This window comes from Myotis yumanensis, unplaced genomic scaffold (assembly GCF_028538775.1).
Source record: "Myotis yumanensis isolate MYYU_CA2020_CCGP unplaced genomic scaffold, mMyoYum1.0.hap1 SCAF_4, whole genome shotgun sequence".
In the NCBI taxonomy this organism is placed as follows: domain Eukaryota; kingdom Metazoa; phylum Chordata; class Mammalia; order Chiroptera; family Vespertilionidae; genus Myotis; species Myotis yumanensis.
In genome coordinates, this window is record NW_027223755.1 from 76,575,859 (window position 1) to 76,592,407 (window position 16,549).

The 16,549-nt window shown below is 41.6% G+C and overlaps 1 protein-coding gene across 6 annotated transcripts in view; it reads left to right on the top strand.

The window, feature by feature from the left end:
* The window catches only part of MEGF10 (multiple EGF like domains 10), a 369,913-nt gene that overhangs the window by 314,077 nt on the left and 39,287 nt on the right, over positions 1–16,549 (top strand). For all 6 annotated transcript variants that reach the window (XM_070412562.1, XM_070412566.1, XM_070412568.1 and 3 more), the window contains 5 exons: positions 16–152; positions 6,203–6,415; positions 12,457–12,631; positions 14,163–14,283; positions 15,062–15,225. In XM_070412562.1, the coding sequence (XP_070268663.1) occupies positions 16–152; positions 6,203–6,415; positions 12,457–12,631; positions 14,163–14,283; positions 15,062–15,225 (810 nt within the window). The remainder of the gene's footprint in view (positions 1–15; positions 153–6,202; positions 6,416–12,456; positions 12,632–14,162; positions 14,284–15,061; positions 15,226–16,549) is intronic.

The following is a 16,549-nucleotide window of genomic DNA, read 5'->3' on the forward strand; positions in this document are numbered from 1 at the left end:
TCTCTTTGAATGCAGGGCACAGTGTGTGGTCAGCCTTGCCCCGAGGGTCGCTTTGGAAAGAACTGTTCACAAGAATGTCAGTGCCATAATGGAGGGTCGTGTGATGCCACCACAGGCCAATGTCATTGCAGTCCAGGATACACGGGGGAACGGTAAGGGACAGTCTTGTATTTGTTTGTAATGGCGTGAGAGGAGAAAGCTCGAAAGGTCCAGCGAACGCCTCCATTACCGTGTGTCTGTGACTGTTCTATAATATTCCAGAGCACCTACCAGGTATCAGAGGGTTTGACACATTCTTTCCCAGCTCAATGCATAGGAACCGAATCATAGATGGTGATGGGGAATTGAAGAAACAGAGAAAGCATCAGAAATAAAAATATCAGCCATTCATAACTTATGATGAATATGTCATTCTAAACAGATGAGTGCTTAGGACAGCCACTTTAAGCAAAAAACTTTTTACCTTGTAAACCATTTTGGATGGGTTTATTTTTAAATGGGATGTGTACTTAGGTATATTTAAAAAATATGTTGGACGTTATGTTACCTCCAATGATTCAGAATTGTATTAAGAATATCAGTCATTTTCTTGTGCTCCAGTGACAGAGTAAGATGCGATGGGACTTATAGCGCTCCCTGGTCCCACGTGGTATCCTGGAAAGCAAGGTAATCAAGCTCATTGGATATTTATGTAAAATTAGAGAAAAGAGACTTGAGAAGCAAAAGAGTATAATGCCTGAAAACAAAGATTTTGGAACCTGTGTCCTCATCTATAATGTTCAAATAATAATTATACATTCCTCTAGGATTATTATAAGAGTTAAACAAGGACATTGACACATTTAGAACTGTGCTGAAACATGAATATTAACTATTATTATAGTTGAGTGATTTCTATGAACTGTTTAAATCCTAGTGATTTCAATTTGAGTAATGTTAGGACTGTACTAATATTACCTATCTTTTTTTTTAATCCTCACCTGAGCATATGCTTATTGATTTTAGGGGAGCAAGGAGAGAGAGAGAGAGAAACATCACTGTGAAAGAGAAATATCAATTGGTTGCTTTCTGTATGTGCCCTGACCAGGAATCAAACCTGCAACCTTTTGGTATACGAGAGAATAGTACAATGAACTTAGCCACACCAGCCAGGGCTAGCTAGCTATCATTATTTTTTGATGGTTTCTGTGAACTAAGAATTCTTTCAATCTCCTTCCTTAAATTTTTTTCTTTTCAAAAGCCTGATCTAATTTTATGACTTTTAATAAGATACTGTAGGGTGTTTTCCCCCCAGTTAGACTCTCTACTTCCTTGTTAAATTTATTACTAAGCTTTTTGTAATTTTTGAAAAATCCAATTCCAGTTTCTATTGGGCATTTTTGGATAAAGGAAAACTTACTTTTGAATACAGGATGGGGCAAAAGTAGATTTATAGTTGTGAGTACATGAAATGCAGAGTTTATTCTTATATTATTATTTATTAATTATTTTCCATACAAACTGTAAACCTGCATTTACCCCACCCTATATTTACTTCTGCCAATCTTTTTCATTAACTCTGTTATTTTTAGCAAATGCTAAAAATTTTTTTATCATCTACAGATAAAGATAAGTCAGTCTCTTCTTTTCAATATATAATGACTATTTCATTTTCTTGAATTATTGCATTAATTAAAACCTTTAAATCAGTGTTGACAAAAAGAGGTAAAAATGGGAATTCCCCTTTTGTTCCTAATTTTATTGGCAATGGCTTCAGTATAGTTTCATGTTTGTCATTGGTTCTTAGAAAACTCTTTCATCCTCAAGTGGGCTTTTAAATCCCTATTTTTCTTAGGAACTTTGTTAGTAGTATATGTTTCATTTCATTAAGGGCTTTTCCATATTTTGTTAACATAATTAATGCATTTTTTCCTTTAATGGTTTGATGCTATGACTTGCTGACACCTTTAGTGCCTGGTTTGTATGACATGTAATTAGGCTACTTGGTACATTTTTGTGACCTGCATCCTGGGTTGTGGTTGTATTCTGAAGAGAGGAGGTTGCTAGATGAGTTCTGGATCCATGTGTCACTAACATCTTATTATAGAAAGATGAGTCAGGAAAGGAGAGACACAGGACCAAGCAGAATCCTAAATACAAGTTTGTGCAGTATTTTAGTGCACTAAACATTTAAATGTAATTGTTTTTTGCCCTCTAGGGATTTAATTCTTAAATCCGAGGCAACACAAAAACAACAAACGTATAAGGCAGGCTTATATTCATCTTATTTGGGATACAAGGAAAGGGAATGGCAGCTCATTTTCAGGTGAATTTTAGACTTGAAGCAAGGAAGGCGAAGAGCCAGAGAAAGAGAAGGAAAATGAAGAGGGGACTTGCTTCTTGAGTTGTTGTTCTTGTAACTATTATTATTTATTTTTTTTTGATGAACTGATGGTGTGACCTCTGTTTTCAATCCGTCTATACCCATCTGGTTTCTAGAGTTCACACACACACACACACACACACACACACGCAGTGAGAACAAGCACATTAGTCATATGAAAGGAAAACAATGTGTGGCTACGGGGCAGTATGTGGCAGGAGGTGTAAGGAAAGGGCATAGGGTCTCTTGCTATTTCCCCTGTGCTGAGCAGTCAGCAGTAACTTGATGACTGAGGTTAGGCCAGAGGCTGCCTGGAGGAGCAGGTACCACCACATGCGTTGCCAGCCAAGCATTAGCAGGATGTGGGAGCAGCTTTCCCATCCAGAGGGCAAACAGGAAAACAAAACAGGCACCTTGGGGCAGGCAGAGCTGCTCCTGTAATAGGCTTGGGGGGGTGTGGAGAGGTTGCGAGGATATTATCATAAGGGAAATGTACAGTGTCACAGCCAAGCAAGAGTAAGGAGAAGTTGGTTTCCAGATCCTCCCAAAAATTCTTCTGAAGGGGTTAAAAGAGTGTTTTTAATGCTAATGGTTGTCTGGGAATCTCTGAGGCCTTCAGTGGCCTCGCTGGGGTCTGTGCACATCATGGGTGCTCCCTAATGTCAGCTGGACGGACAGATTTGTGGATCAATTTTGGACGCTGTTCAGATGCAAACTAAGACTGTCCTGCCACGCCTATGTCCATACTGCCCTCGAAGCGAAGAAGAATGCGTGAGAAAGGAGGTCAGAAATTATAAACAGAAATTGAGGGGATGCAGCTTGCTCTTCCGCAGAGGAACCCTGTCCTCTACCTGGGGCTGTGGGAAGTGGGCTCTTTCGCAGCGCTTTGTATATGTTCTCCCGAGAAGTTTGAAAGGCAGGAGCCTGATTCATCCATTCAGGCTTAGTGAGGAATGTGATTCTTTCACTATATCATCGTTTGGCCCAGTTATTCCAGTCACTCTGGGAGGGACATGCTCAAAAGGACAGGGAGACAAGGAAGCTGCCACCCCTTCTATGCCAACTCACTTTCTTTTCCACAAGTTCACAGTGAGATGCAATATCATTATCGAAATGGTATTAATCTTGTGACCCTCATTGGTTTGGGAATTGATATCATGCTGTATTAGTTTATCTCTATTTATTGCTTACCTATTTTTCCTAATTCCCGGGAGTTATTCAAAATCTTAAAAATACATATAGAAACTCTAAATATCAATATTTCTACTGTGGCCAATATTTACTGCTCTATTTTTATCCACCTTTCTGTCATCTCTCCTAAGAAAATGTATTTCCAGTTTTCCTGATTCCTAAGATACCTTTTCTTGTTCCACTGGGTACCACAAAAGCAACAGTAGGGGCATTAAATTAGCTGGGAAATGATGCTACTTTTTCATAAAGGGGCCAAAAAGGGGAGATAAGAATGCTTGCGAAAGACTTTTACATTCAGCCAATCAGAAAGGTAGAAGCTACTTCATGATCGTGTTTATTTTCAAGATGGAAAATGTCTACTTCTAGACATTTGGAAGATGGAAATGGGCATAACTATTATTAACAGGATTCTCCTACAAGTGCAATGTTGACAGAAAAGAAGTGGGAATATGAACCAAGCTTTACATCCTGGCTACTTTAGGAAGTAAAATTCAAATGGCTTTTTGCCATTTATAACACAAACTAGTAGTATATTTAATTATAGGTTAGAAAGATAAATATGGCCAGGACCAGCTATTATGAATATTGTTTTCCCAGAGAAAAGGAAGTCTCTGCCAAGACATGATAAAATATACACACTGCTTCCCTGTCATTTGGTAGTTGACGCTTTTCCAGGCCTCGGATCTCTACCCGGTTCACCCACTTGAAGAGCTGTGCTTTCTCCTAAGTTACAATCATGCAGCCCAGTGCTTAGCATTCGGGTTTGTTTTCAAATCCACGCAAGAGGGAGAAACCCTTTTACATCTCTTTTTCTTTTTGGTACTAACTTGCAACGAAACCTGGACAGAGAGGTTGCAAAGTTGTCTTAATAGAATTTAGCAGAGCCACGATGGGGCTAAATTATAGGACCTCAGTATTTCGTTCTCTGAAGTTTACATCTTTAAGAAATAAACTAAGTGATGTCACTTATTAAAGCTTCTTACTAGTTAAAAATAGAATACCTTTAAAAAATGCTCTGGTCTAACAATAGGTTAACTTTATGCTAAATGCTAGTGCAATTACTTGGGAATTTACCAAATAATTTGTTGAGCAGTTGATTCGAAGACTTTGCCTGTTAACACACACACCTAAAGATGTCTAGAGTCTGTGAAACCCAGTTTGCAAGAGGCTCTTTTCCTTGTCTCTATCCCATTAAATATATGCAAGAGCCAGAGTTAACCAGAAAAGTATCAAAGGATTCTCAAGATTTATCCTTTACATTTAAATAGAATTCCTGCCCAGCCCGGGTATTGTCATTAAACATATGCAGTCGTGTGGGAAATGTTGGCTTTTCAGCCACTTTGCTGTTGCTTTTCAGTATGCTTCAATGTGTTTTGCACTTGCTGCTCGCATTATACCCATCTGAACAGTGCAGTGCTGACCTACATTTTAGACTCTGGGTCTGGCACGGCATGGGAAGCGGCTGCTGAGGCTCCCAGTGCTACCCTGCTTGTGGCGAGCGCTTGGCTAGATGAGACTCCGTCTCCCTTTCCCTTGGCTAAAAGCACTCGTTCTGCTGCAGAGAGCTCCATCCAGTCACCTTGCCAGGTCGAAAGGAGGCTTGGCTGGCCAGGAACTGGTCCTGCTCTCTCTGGAGCAATGAGTGTTCTCTTCGCTATCACAATTCCCTCCAACAACTCCACTTCCCCCTGATCCAGCTTCCCAGAGCATGTCCTTCCTCTGGGACTGAGCTCTAATGTTATTTTTTCAAAAGGTCAGTAAAGAGATTTTTTAAAAATATTTTTTTATTGATTTCAAAGAGGAAGGGAGAGGGAGAGAGAGATAGAAACATCAATGATGAGAAAGAATCATTGATCGGTTGCCTCCTGCACACCCCCTACTGGGCATGTGCCCTGCCTGGGGATCGAACCGTGACCTCTGGTTCATAGGTGGACGCTCCACCACTGAGCCTCTCAGGCCAAACAATAAAGTGAACTTTTGAGGTCTGATATTTTTTCCTTGCCATTTAGCAGCCCTTCTTCTCAACAGAAGACAATAACTTGTTCAATAAATATTTTGCGTTAGGGATCTCCACGCCTTCCTACAACCTGCCTGCTTCTGCTCCCAGGGTAGAGGCGAGAACACCTGATTTCAGTACCTCACACCTCCCAGATCTAAAGAGGACTTTGTTTATTAGTTACATAGCTTTAATTGCATGGCTGAGATTAAAAATTAATGTCAATGTGAAAGCCAACAGAATTAAAATTTAGTTTAGAATCTGCTGCAGTTTTCTCTTTGGGACCAGGAAACACGTGTTTTATTTCCTGATTACAGGCTGGGACTAACATTTGGACAGTTTCTTTTCTCCCTTTCTTGGTATCTACTAGAATGTTAGATGTACCTTTGGCAAGCACTATGTATAAAACATGCTTCATGTCCCAAGTTCATTATTTTGTTGACGTTATTTCTTTGATCAGTTCATATTGCTGTTACTACTGCTTGTAGTCAGAGTAATTCACTTAATGCTCTTCATACCTGTAAAGGGGTAATCACTCAATAAATACAAGTCCAAAAAGTAATTTCAGTTTATACATAACAAAGTCTGTCTGAATCGACTGTTTCACAAGGTACTAACCAGTCTACCTTCTGCTTCTGCCTTCCGCCTGACAGGTGCCAGGACCAGTGCCCTGTGGGCAGGTACGGAGTGCGCTGTGCAGAGACCTGCCAGTGTGTCAACGGGGGGAAATGCTACCACGTGAGCGGCTCCTGCCTCTGTGAAGCGGGCTTTTCTGGCGAACACTGCGAGGCGCGCCTGTGTCCTGACGGGCTCTACGGCATCAGATGTGACAAGCGCTGCCCCTGCCACCTGGACAACACTCATAGGTGAGGGCCCGTTGCCCCTGGAAGGACATGGCCACTATTTGAAAGGAGAGATTGGCAGAGAGATTCCCACCCCAAGACCATTCCTGCCTCTGAGTTGTCCTGGGCAGGAACTACTGAGTGAATGGAAGACTTTTGTGCTTGGTGGGAGGTGGTCTACATCAGAAGTGCTAACACCCTCAGATGGTTGTGGGTGGATAGCAAATCCTATTCTGTACTAATGGTGACTAGCAAAAATTAAACTTGCTGAGGTTAATGGAACGTTTCCCTGAGAGAGGGATTCTGTGACATTCCCTGAGCAGCAAAGATGCAATGAGAGATATGGGTTAAGCCAGTTTAGTATGTAAAAGTCTCACAAAGTGATTCTCACGGTAACATTTTTTGCTTGGCAGAAAGAACATCTGTGTAGAGAGGAAGTGTACCGGTGGACGTTTTTGTGAAAGTGCTTCACATGTGGCTGTCACATGTGAAATATGTTTTCAGAATTGATTACCCTGACATAGAAACTCACAGGGGTCTCTTAGCTCAAAAATCTCTCGAAGAATTTAAGAACAGGAAACCATGATCCCGCCCACCCCACTGTACCTTGTCTACCCCTGAAAATATCTTTCCACCCCCCGACTTCCTCTTCCTTCCCCAAGGACCAGATACATATCACTTAGAATTCTGGGTTTCATTTGTAAACTGCTGGGAAAGTTGAGTTTGACCAAAATGTTGTGCATTATACAGCAGCTCAGACGTTACAAGAATTACTTTATTTGCATTCAGCACAGCTGTTCTTTCATTTATGTTTCTAAAAGATAGCTCGTGGCCACATCAGATCTCAAATGCACAAAAGTTAAAAGTAAACACAAGCCTGTGGTTGGTCTCTTTTTTAAACCATTGTTTGGAATTTAAAAAAAATGGACTCTTGCATTGTATGCGTGTGTGCACGCGAGAACGTGTGTGTACGTGCGTGCGCAAGTGCGTGCACACATACCCACATGCTGGCATACATTTCAGTGGGGCACATCAAAGAAGTACATTCTTAAGATCTCAAGCAACTTTGTGAGCTACTTTAGTCAACTTTTGGTTTTCTTTATTGGAAAATCCTGCCACTCTTTACATGACAAGGCTAAACAAACATTGGGGAGTAAAAATAAATAATCTCTACAGGATTTTTTTTTGTTTTTAACCTTTCCAATATTTAAGGGGCTGGCAGAATTTAGGGACAAGTCATGAGTTTGGCTACCTTTCCTGCAGAAAGCTTGTCCCAACAAAGGTAAGCCACATGTAGTGACAGTTAAGAGTTTTTTAATGCCAGTGTGCCATTTCATTGTGTGTAGACACAGCCTGAAATCAAATAGATTACTAAACCTATACAAAGGAGAAGAATTGGAAGAGCAGATAAAATGTTGGTTTTATTGTTGGGGTCCATGTTAGCAGTGGCAAGTGCAATTGGACAGTTAATAGGTAGTATTTGCATTTCATTTATATTTGCATATAAGCTACAGCAGGGTATGCCTACACATCATTTTTTCACATGGATTTAGCAAATTTAAGTTTTGCTTTTTGGAACTTTCTGGGGGTTTTTTTTCCTAAATATTTTTTATCTGCGCTTGATTGCATCCTGAATGCAAAACCATGGACAAGGAGGACCAATTGTACATGAAATTATTTGACAATCACAGATCAAAAGAACACAAAAACCTGTCTAATAAAGCATAACAATCAGAAGTTTAAAAAACAAATAGCCTGTGAAGTGCTTTCCTAATAATAAAAGCTACTTTTAAAAATTAGCTTTTACAGATTTCTAGTAAAACCATTTGAATGTTGATTATATAACTGTATCATGTTGAATTCACAAGTGGAGCCAGGCGTCTGATTTTTATATCTTGAACTTCTATGTAAAATTCCTGGAAACATATGGTTCCTTTGAACTAAAAGCCATAGAATATTTTTATCATTTGAAAGTCAAGCTTGTTCATTTTACCATTTAATCACGCAAGTAGAGCTTTCTATTACATAATTTATTATGTATATTTTAAAACCTTTCATTATAATTAATGAGTTAACTAGTACAATGCAAACTATTAGTTTACCTTGTCTATTGGTAAATTTGGAGTTATAAGGACATACATATTGACATATATTGCAGTCGTACTAGTATATTTGGGTAGGGGTTTGTATCAGCATTTGCTGCATTAAAAATAAAATCTTATCCCGAATTTAGTGATGTAAAACAATTATTTATAAGCTGGTGACTTTTTTTTTTTGGCATGACTATTTGTGCTGGGCTCAGCTTCGTGGTTCTTTTGTTGGTCTCCCTATGTTCAGTTGGCAGATCAACTAGAGCCTGATTGGGCTGGAATTCTTCACTTACATAGCTAACATTTGATGGGTGAGAGGGGTGGCTGACCCTATGTCTCCAGCATCTAGCAGGTTAGCCTGGGCTTCTCTATATGGTGACAAGGAGCAAGACACAACCGCAAGCTCCAATGTGCAAACATTTTGCAAACATTTGGTTACGGCATGTTTGCTAATATTCCTTTAGACAAAGCAGGTCACACAACCAAGTCCAGATTCAGTACATTCTATCTCTTGATGGGCAGAGTTGTAGCCATTTTTATTTTGCCATTTATCATATGGTTCAAATGAATTTAAATTCATTCATGATACTAGCATTTAAAATTACAGTACTGCCCTGGCCGGTTTGGCTCAGTGGATGGAGCGTCGGCCTGCAGACTGGGGGGTCCAGGGTTCGATTCCGGTCAAGGGCATGTACCTTGGTTGTGGGCACATCCCCAGTGGGAGGTGTGCAGGAGGCAGCTGATCGATGTGTCTCTCATCGATGTTTCTGACTTTCTATCCCTCTCCCTTCCTCTCTGTAAAAAATCAATAACATATATTTTTAAAAAATTTAAAATTACAGTACTGTTATAGAGCCTAAAGACAGTCACTGTGGCCTGGACTTTTCAACTGAAAACTAACTTTGATGGTGGGAATGATTTTGACCTCTTGGTAACAACACCAATTGATAAAAATAAAATGATAAATGATTATATGTGAAAATAAAACTTGAGATTTAGTAAGATTCCACATGAGATATTTGTATTAGCTCTTCTTAATAAAGACATTTAATAGCTGTGGGCAATCAGGATGTGCCTATTTGCAATTGCCACCTGATTATATTTGAACATTAATAACATCTAAGGAAATGAATAAAAGGAAACTCTAGAACTCATTCTATTTTAGCCAATATTGTATTGGGCTTATAATAATTTAACTCTTAAACTGAAAATTTTACTAGAAGATGGGTATCTAGTTATATATGTGTATAAAATGATAGGTGTTCCTATATGCGTATAATCCTATTTTCACTTACACAAAGCAAGCTGTTCTATAGACAGAGACCAGATAGGAGTTTACCACCCTTCAGCCTCGAATCGGCTGCTCTCACATCAACACGTAAATCTATCTCATTACCAATTAAGCTGCCTGCACGAGAACACATCAAATGCCTGCCAAGTGCTCTGGCTTCCTATACCTAATTACAAATTGCAGAATACTAATTTGGGTGTCAATCAATCCAAGAACCAGTGCGCTGCACTAATACTCACTGAGGGGCATTGAATATCAATTTCTCTGTCTGCCTCTAGCTTAGTTCAATTTCCTGTCCCCAAATTATCTGTTTTATTTAACATTTATGTCTATACCATGAAATTTATTTTCTTCCTTTTAATGTAAAGTAATATTTTCCACGAGAAGATATCCTTTTTTATAGTATGGTTAGATAAGGTAAACTACTTTAACCAATTTATTTCCCGAACTATTTATTTTCCTCTTCTCAGATGTAGGACCTGACTGAACTAAATTTAAGTTGTCCCTGCTTTTTTCACAACACAGGCTTTTATTGGTCCTGCTAACATTTGATCTATGCTCTATCCTAAGTAATAGCAATTCTTTTTTCATATCTAGCTTTCTTAGCAGACTGCTATCAAAGTTCCTTTTTCTTTGGTATAAAAACAAATAACTAAAGTGGGTTTGAGTTTGATTCTGCCACTACCTGTATCAGACTTTGAATGAAGTATTTACTCTTTCTAGGTCCCTGTTCCCTCATTTATAAAATGGGATTACACCCAATACTTAGGATGATTGTAAGGATTAAATGAAATAATGCACATGGGTTGCTGAGCATGGTGTGAGCACACATCGGTGCAGTCCACGCTGGCTGCTAGTCTGTGCATTCACTTACAGTATCATCATTAATGTCACATGGAGTCCCTCTCAGCCATGACTTTGACGTTTTAAAAACTAATTGTAGGGGAAATTTGCCTTTCTATTCCAATATAGAGATTACAATTTAACATTGCCAATGACTCAAAGATTAGAGAGAAGCAGATTTGTTTGGGAACCCAAGGTCCCTGAGTCAGACCCTACTACACAGAAACAGTGACATTTTCACTTAATCATTATATATTGTGGTCCTGCTGTGCACCAGGGACAAGTAACAAAACACACCTGCCCTCCTGGAGCTCAAAGTGTAGAGGGGAAGGAAGACATTGAAAGATTGTAAAAATAAACCCAAGATTATAGACTGTGGTGAGTAGATGAGGAGAAAGAGCAGGATGCTATGAAAGAGAATGACAGGAGAGACCTGTTTTAAATGAGAGTTGTCAGAAAATGTCCCTGTAAGGAAGATATACTATTTAAGCTTGGACTGGGCCAGGAAGATGGAGAGAGCTAGGCCGAGTGGGAAACAGCATTCTAGGCATATGGAATATAGCCCATGTGAGGCCCTTGAGTTGAAAAATCTCAACGCTTTTTTCCCCACACACCCTAAAATCCATTACAACTGAGCATAGTAATTGAAATGAAAGAAGAGGTTGGGAAGTAGGCGATGACCAGATGATGAGGGCCTAAGGGCTATATGTAGGGTGACCCTGTATCTGGTGTCTCAAGGACCATCTGGTTTAGGCTTGTTGTCCTAATGCCAGTAACTGCCTTTTTCACTCTAAAAATGACCTGGTGTTAACAATTAAGGCCTGTGACAGATGCCTAGGCCTTTGCTTGTGGGAATTTAGCTGTAATAGGGGCTTAAAAGTATAACTAAATAAATTTATGAAAATGGGAGCAAACTGTCCAACCTACAAGGGTGTGGCTGAGACCCTCACTTGACAGATGAGGACGTCAGGCCCAGAGAAGTTGTGTGCTTTCCCTTCGTTTACCCAGGTAGTGGGACAGCTGGAATTCCTCCCTCCATCTTCATCCATCCCAGAGAATCATTCTTTCCAAGAGTAGAAAATCTGTGAACAGTCCTCCAAGAGAGGTCCTTTAGCAAACGTCTGGATGCCACAGTGGATTTTGTTGTTGACCCTACGTAAGGGGAGGGTTTTCTCTCTGGAGAGGATGCGCATCTTTAACAGTCTTCCATTGTGAGCAGAGCTAGTTCCATTGTTAGGATTTTCCTTACTGAGAGGCACATGTGTTTCGAGTGTCACAGAGCGCCCTATTGTGTCCAGCTCAGAAAGGCGTGCATCCTAGCACAGCTGATGTATCCATTTGCTGTGGGGCGACAGCTGGCTGCCTGGCTCATCAGTGTGGCTGCTGTTACAGGTAGAGACAGCTGCACCACCACCAGGTATGGGGAGCTTAGAGAAGAAACAGGCTGAAAAGATTGCAGCTTTTGGAGTTCCTCGGACATCACCCCTGGTTAACTGATAAGGTATCATTCCTTGGATGGAGTCCTTTAGATCTTCTCATCGTGTTAACCTTTTATTGAATCAGTGCTTTTGATTTATGAAAATTAAAATGAGTTCCTGACCAAAGGACACAGTGGAGGTAGTCATCCTCCTAGAGCATGATGCTGATCCCATGCAACATTTCTGTAGGACCCACCAGGTAGAGCCGATGAATTAAATCACACCAAGCCCGGGAAGGAAGTGTACATTATTGTATATGGAATTGCCCACATGATGAGTGATTACGACTAAAGCAGCGTTTGCATGGGCCTTGGGTGTCGCGTTTCCCTGAAAGTGACTTGCTCCTCTTATCCGTGCTCTCAGCTGTCACCCCATGTCTGGAGAGTGTGCCTGCAAGCCAGGCTGGTCAGGCCTTTACTGTAACGAGACATGCTCTCCTGGATTCTATGGGGAAGCTTGCCAGCAGATCTGCAGCTGCCAGAACGGGGCTGACTGTGACAGTGTGACTGGAAAGTGCACCTGTGCCCCGGGATTCAAAGTAAGTGGCTCGGCTCTGGAGGAGGGAGACAAGGGTGTGCTGTGGCTCGTATTGGTACCATGATTTATGTGACCTTTTCTGAAGTACAGTGAACATGCTAAAATCAATCCCATCATTAACAAGATAAAGCATGAAAACTAGTAAGGAGCGACACAAGGAATTGCCTTAGAATGATGACTGGGAAAGCCAGTAAAACTTTAATGTGGCATCAATAGTTAATTAATTAATATATGTCATGAAGTATGCTGTATTGTAGTTATTCCTTACGTAATTATTTTACTGTTGTATAGGCAGTATAAAATTAGTTTTCCAAGTAGTATATGTATTGTTGTCAACAGTTTTTGTCTTAATTCCATGTATTTCCATGTGATGGTTAGTAGTACATAAGTTTTTTGGTCCCTTTGGGAATCTAGAACTTACAAAAATGCCTATGTATGCCGACAGAGCAGAATTTTGCCTACTTGCTAAGGTTTCTTAGCTACGGATCAGGAATCTTTGTTTTAAAGGAAAATGGGTCGTTTTTTAAATTATTTCTCCCATTTTAAAGAGAACATTAAACTCTGAAGGATGTTGGTGATTATTCCAGAGCATTTCATGCAGAACAAGAGAATCATAAACTCTCTGAGCTGAGAGATCTTTACAGGGTTTTCTAACCTATGACACAGTCCTTTGGTTGAGCCCTTGAATCCACCTTGTCTTAAAGAGTCCTTTCTGTGGTTTTTGTTGTTTGGTGTGTTTTTTGTTTTGTTTTGTTTTTTGGTTAATCCTCACCTGAGGATGTTTTTCCATTGATTTTTAGCGAGAATGGGAGAGAGAGGGAAAGACAGAGAGAAACATCAGTGTGAGAGAAACACATTGATTGGTTGGTTGCCTCCTACACGAGCCCCGACCAGGGCCCAGGCCAAGGAGGAGCCTGTACGTGCCCTTGACCAGAATCAAACCCTGGACCCTTCTGTCCACAGGCCGACGCTCTCCGCGGAGCCAAACTGGCTAGGGCAGTCCCTTCTGTTTTGAAAGGAGGTCACCTCCAGTCACCTCTGGTAACCGATGTCTAGGTTTAAGGCTCGCTGTCAGATAACAAACTGAATCATGTGGGCTGTTCCTTTGCTGCGCCCACTAATCATGTTATATATTTATCATACAAGGAATTCTAGGAAGCATTGCGATTTAATGTATAGCTCATATTTATGTTTATTTGTTGACAGTAATTTTACAGCTGCAGTTTATTGTGATATAGCTACTTGTCTGAGCAAGGACAAAAGGTTTTATATTTGCTACCAAGGAAACTAATGAAGGCAGCAGGCTTTTGGGGATGTTATTCAACACTGTATCATAAACATGGGCCAGCTAGCATTGCCCTTGAATCTCTAAATTTGTACGGTGGTGACATTATAGCAACTTTGTAATATACAATGTGTTAAAATTGGTGCAGGGGTATAATTAGCATCACCAAGATATATTTTTGTTTATTTGTGCTGGCCTTATTTCAGTGGGTAGAGTTGCATGCATTTTCCTGTTTGCGCCTGTCTAGGGAACTTACTGCTCTGCGCCCTGCCCTCTGGGAACCTACGGGGTCAACTGTTCCTCTCTCTGTGGCTGTAAGAACGATGCCGTCTGCTCTCCTGTGGACGGCTCCTGTACTTGCAAGGCAGGTAAGTGGGTGAAAGAGTCTGTTTTCTGATCCTGGTCCTTTTATCTCCTAAAGTCACAGGAATGAAACCTTAACGAGGGTTCTAGGTCCAGCTGTGCCAAAATTCAGTGCCTGATCTCAACAAGCCCTTCAGCCAGGGGTTCTCCTGCTTTCGTGAGTGGAGGGGGGAGGCTCACAGATGATCTCTGATGAGTCAGGGAAAAGGCTCAGGCATAGGAGATGATCTCAGCTCCAAAACTCTGTGAGTCTCTGCACTTTGGAGATGACTAAGCCAAGCAGACATGTGTCCATGCGCCTAAGTTCACTGACCTGGAGTCATGACGAGAAATGCAGCCAAGCACCGATTTCACGTGAGGGCCAGCAAGTGTCTATTCAGAGTTTCTGCAGCAGTTAGGACTCTAGGTACTCAGTGCTCATGGTTAAGGGGGTCCTGCATTAAAGACAAAGTTGTTCTTTCAAATGCAAACCTTCCTTTCCCCTCCCATGTAAGTATTTCACTTTTCTAACCGGAACAAAACTTAGCATCACTCTGCATTCAAGCGGCCCCCACGCCATGTCTCCTCCCCCATTAGCCCAGGAGTGCTTCTCGTGTTGGCCTCTGTGTGACGGATCACACACCCATGTGGCTGTTCGGGGGCTTTTGTTCATTTCTGTGCTGGGGCTGGGACACTGCTGTGCATCTCTGAGATGCTTCTAAAGGGAACGTGGCTGGGAAAGGCTTGGCAGGACGCCCTGCTGCCTTTGTTTCCTCACGTGCTCTGGCCTTCTTGTCATGGCAGGCTGGCATGGGGTGGACTGCTCCATCCGCTGTCCCAGTGGCACATGGGGCTTTGGCTGTAACTTGACGTGCCAGTGCCTCAACGGCGGAGCCTGCAACACCCTGGATGGGACGTGCACGTGCGCACCTGGATGGCGCGGGTTGAAATGTGAACTTCCCTGCCAGGTACGACCAACCAGTACCCCCGCTGGGAACGCCTGGGAGCCCATGCCAGAGGGTTAGCCTCTTTTTGCAGTTTTTTTTTTTAAGTATCTGAGTGCAGACCAAATCTTAGTAACTATTAGAAGAATTAAGGTATTTGAACTTAGAATGGATATAGGAGCAGAAAAGGGGTAGACATGAAATTGATTAGCTTTGTAAGAATCATTTTCTTCTTTTCCTTCATCTCAGGTTCTCCTAATCGCCCCCCCTCCCCCCGCCCCCACCTCCCCGTTTATTTTGTTGTTGTTGTTCTTATACACCCATCTCTTCCTGGCAGCCAATCAATAGCATTTGCCCAACACTCAGTGTGTGCCTGTCAACTCTCCAAATACTGTGTTTCCATTGTAATGGGAAACCTCCAGCATTTGGGGAGGAAAGTGGCAGGGAACTGAAGGGGGTGGTGATGGTGTCACAGAAGTGCTCATTGAGGTGGTAAAAGAAGGTTTGGAAATGGCCATTTTTTAGTGTAAATATTTCTGGAGTCACAAGAATCCCCAAAGGTTTCCCTAGTTCAACACTGACTCTTCCCTTGACCAGCTTTGGAGACATATACACCACTAGCAGTCCCCCACTGTGTCAGTCACCACAGACTGACAGAGGGTGCAAACGGAAAGTGAGTGCATTCTCTAGTAACTTGCTGATTTCCCTTTCTTCCTGAATGACGCATAGGCTGCTTCTCTCCCTCTTTTCCATAATTCTTTCTTCCCTTCACAATTCTTTTCTCCTGAGCTGTTAAGCGTTCTCTCCGTGGTGTGTGTTCTCTGCCTCCGGGAGGACAACTGATAGGGGGATGACACTGTGACCCCTGAACACAGCCCCTCAAGAAGGGCCTTTCCCAGGCTTTCTCCGCATTAAGCAACCCATTTCCCAAAGCAGAGAGGGTCTGCCCTGGGCGCGCTCATGCCCCGCCAACCCTTAGGACAAAGTTAAGTCAGCTTTGCTGCCTCTCATCCTCCAGTGCTCTCGGATGGGCATGGAGATCGCCTTTTATTCCCAGTTCAGTTGTGGACAAAACAGAGCCTCTGGCACAATCCTGTCCTTTTTTTGTATATTAGATGCAAGGCCTATGGTTTGGTGGCCCATATGGTAGCAGGGCTAAATCCCATGTAACCCCATAAAACAGTGGGACCTAAAAAGTGGTTTATTTCTTTTATTTTAATAAGTGTAACAATCTGGACAAATGATTATGCCATCTAACACCCACTGCCTGTTTCATGCTGGCTCTCAGGTTCCTCTCTCTTGGTAATTATGCACCCTTGCTCTTTCCTTTTCTTCTCTTTTCATTGCT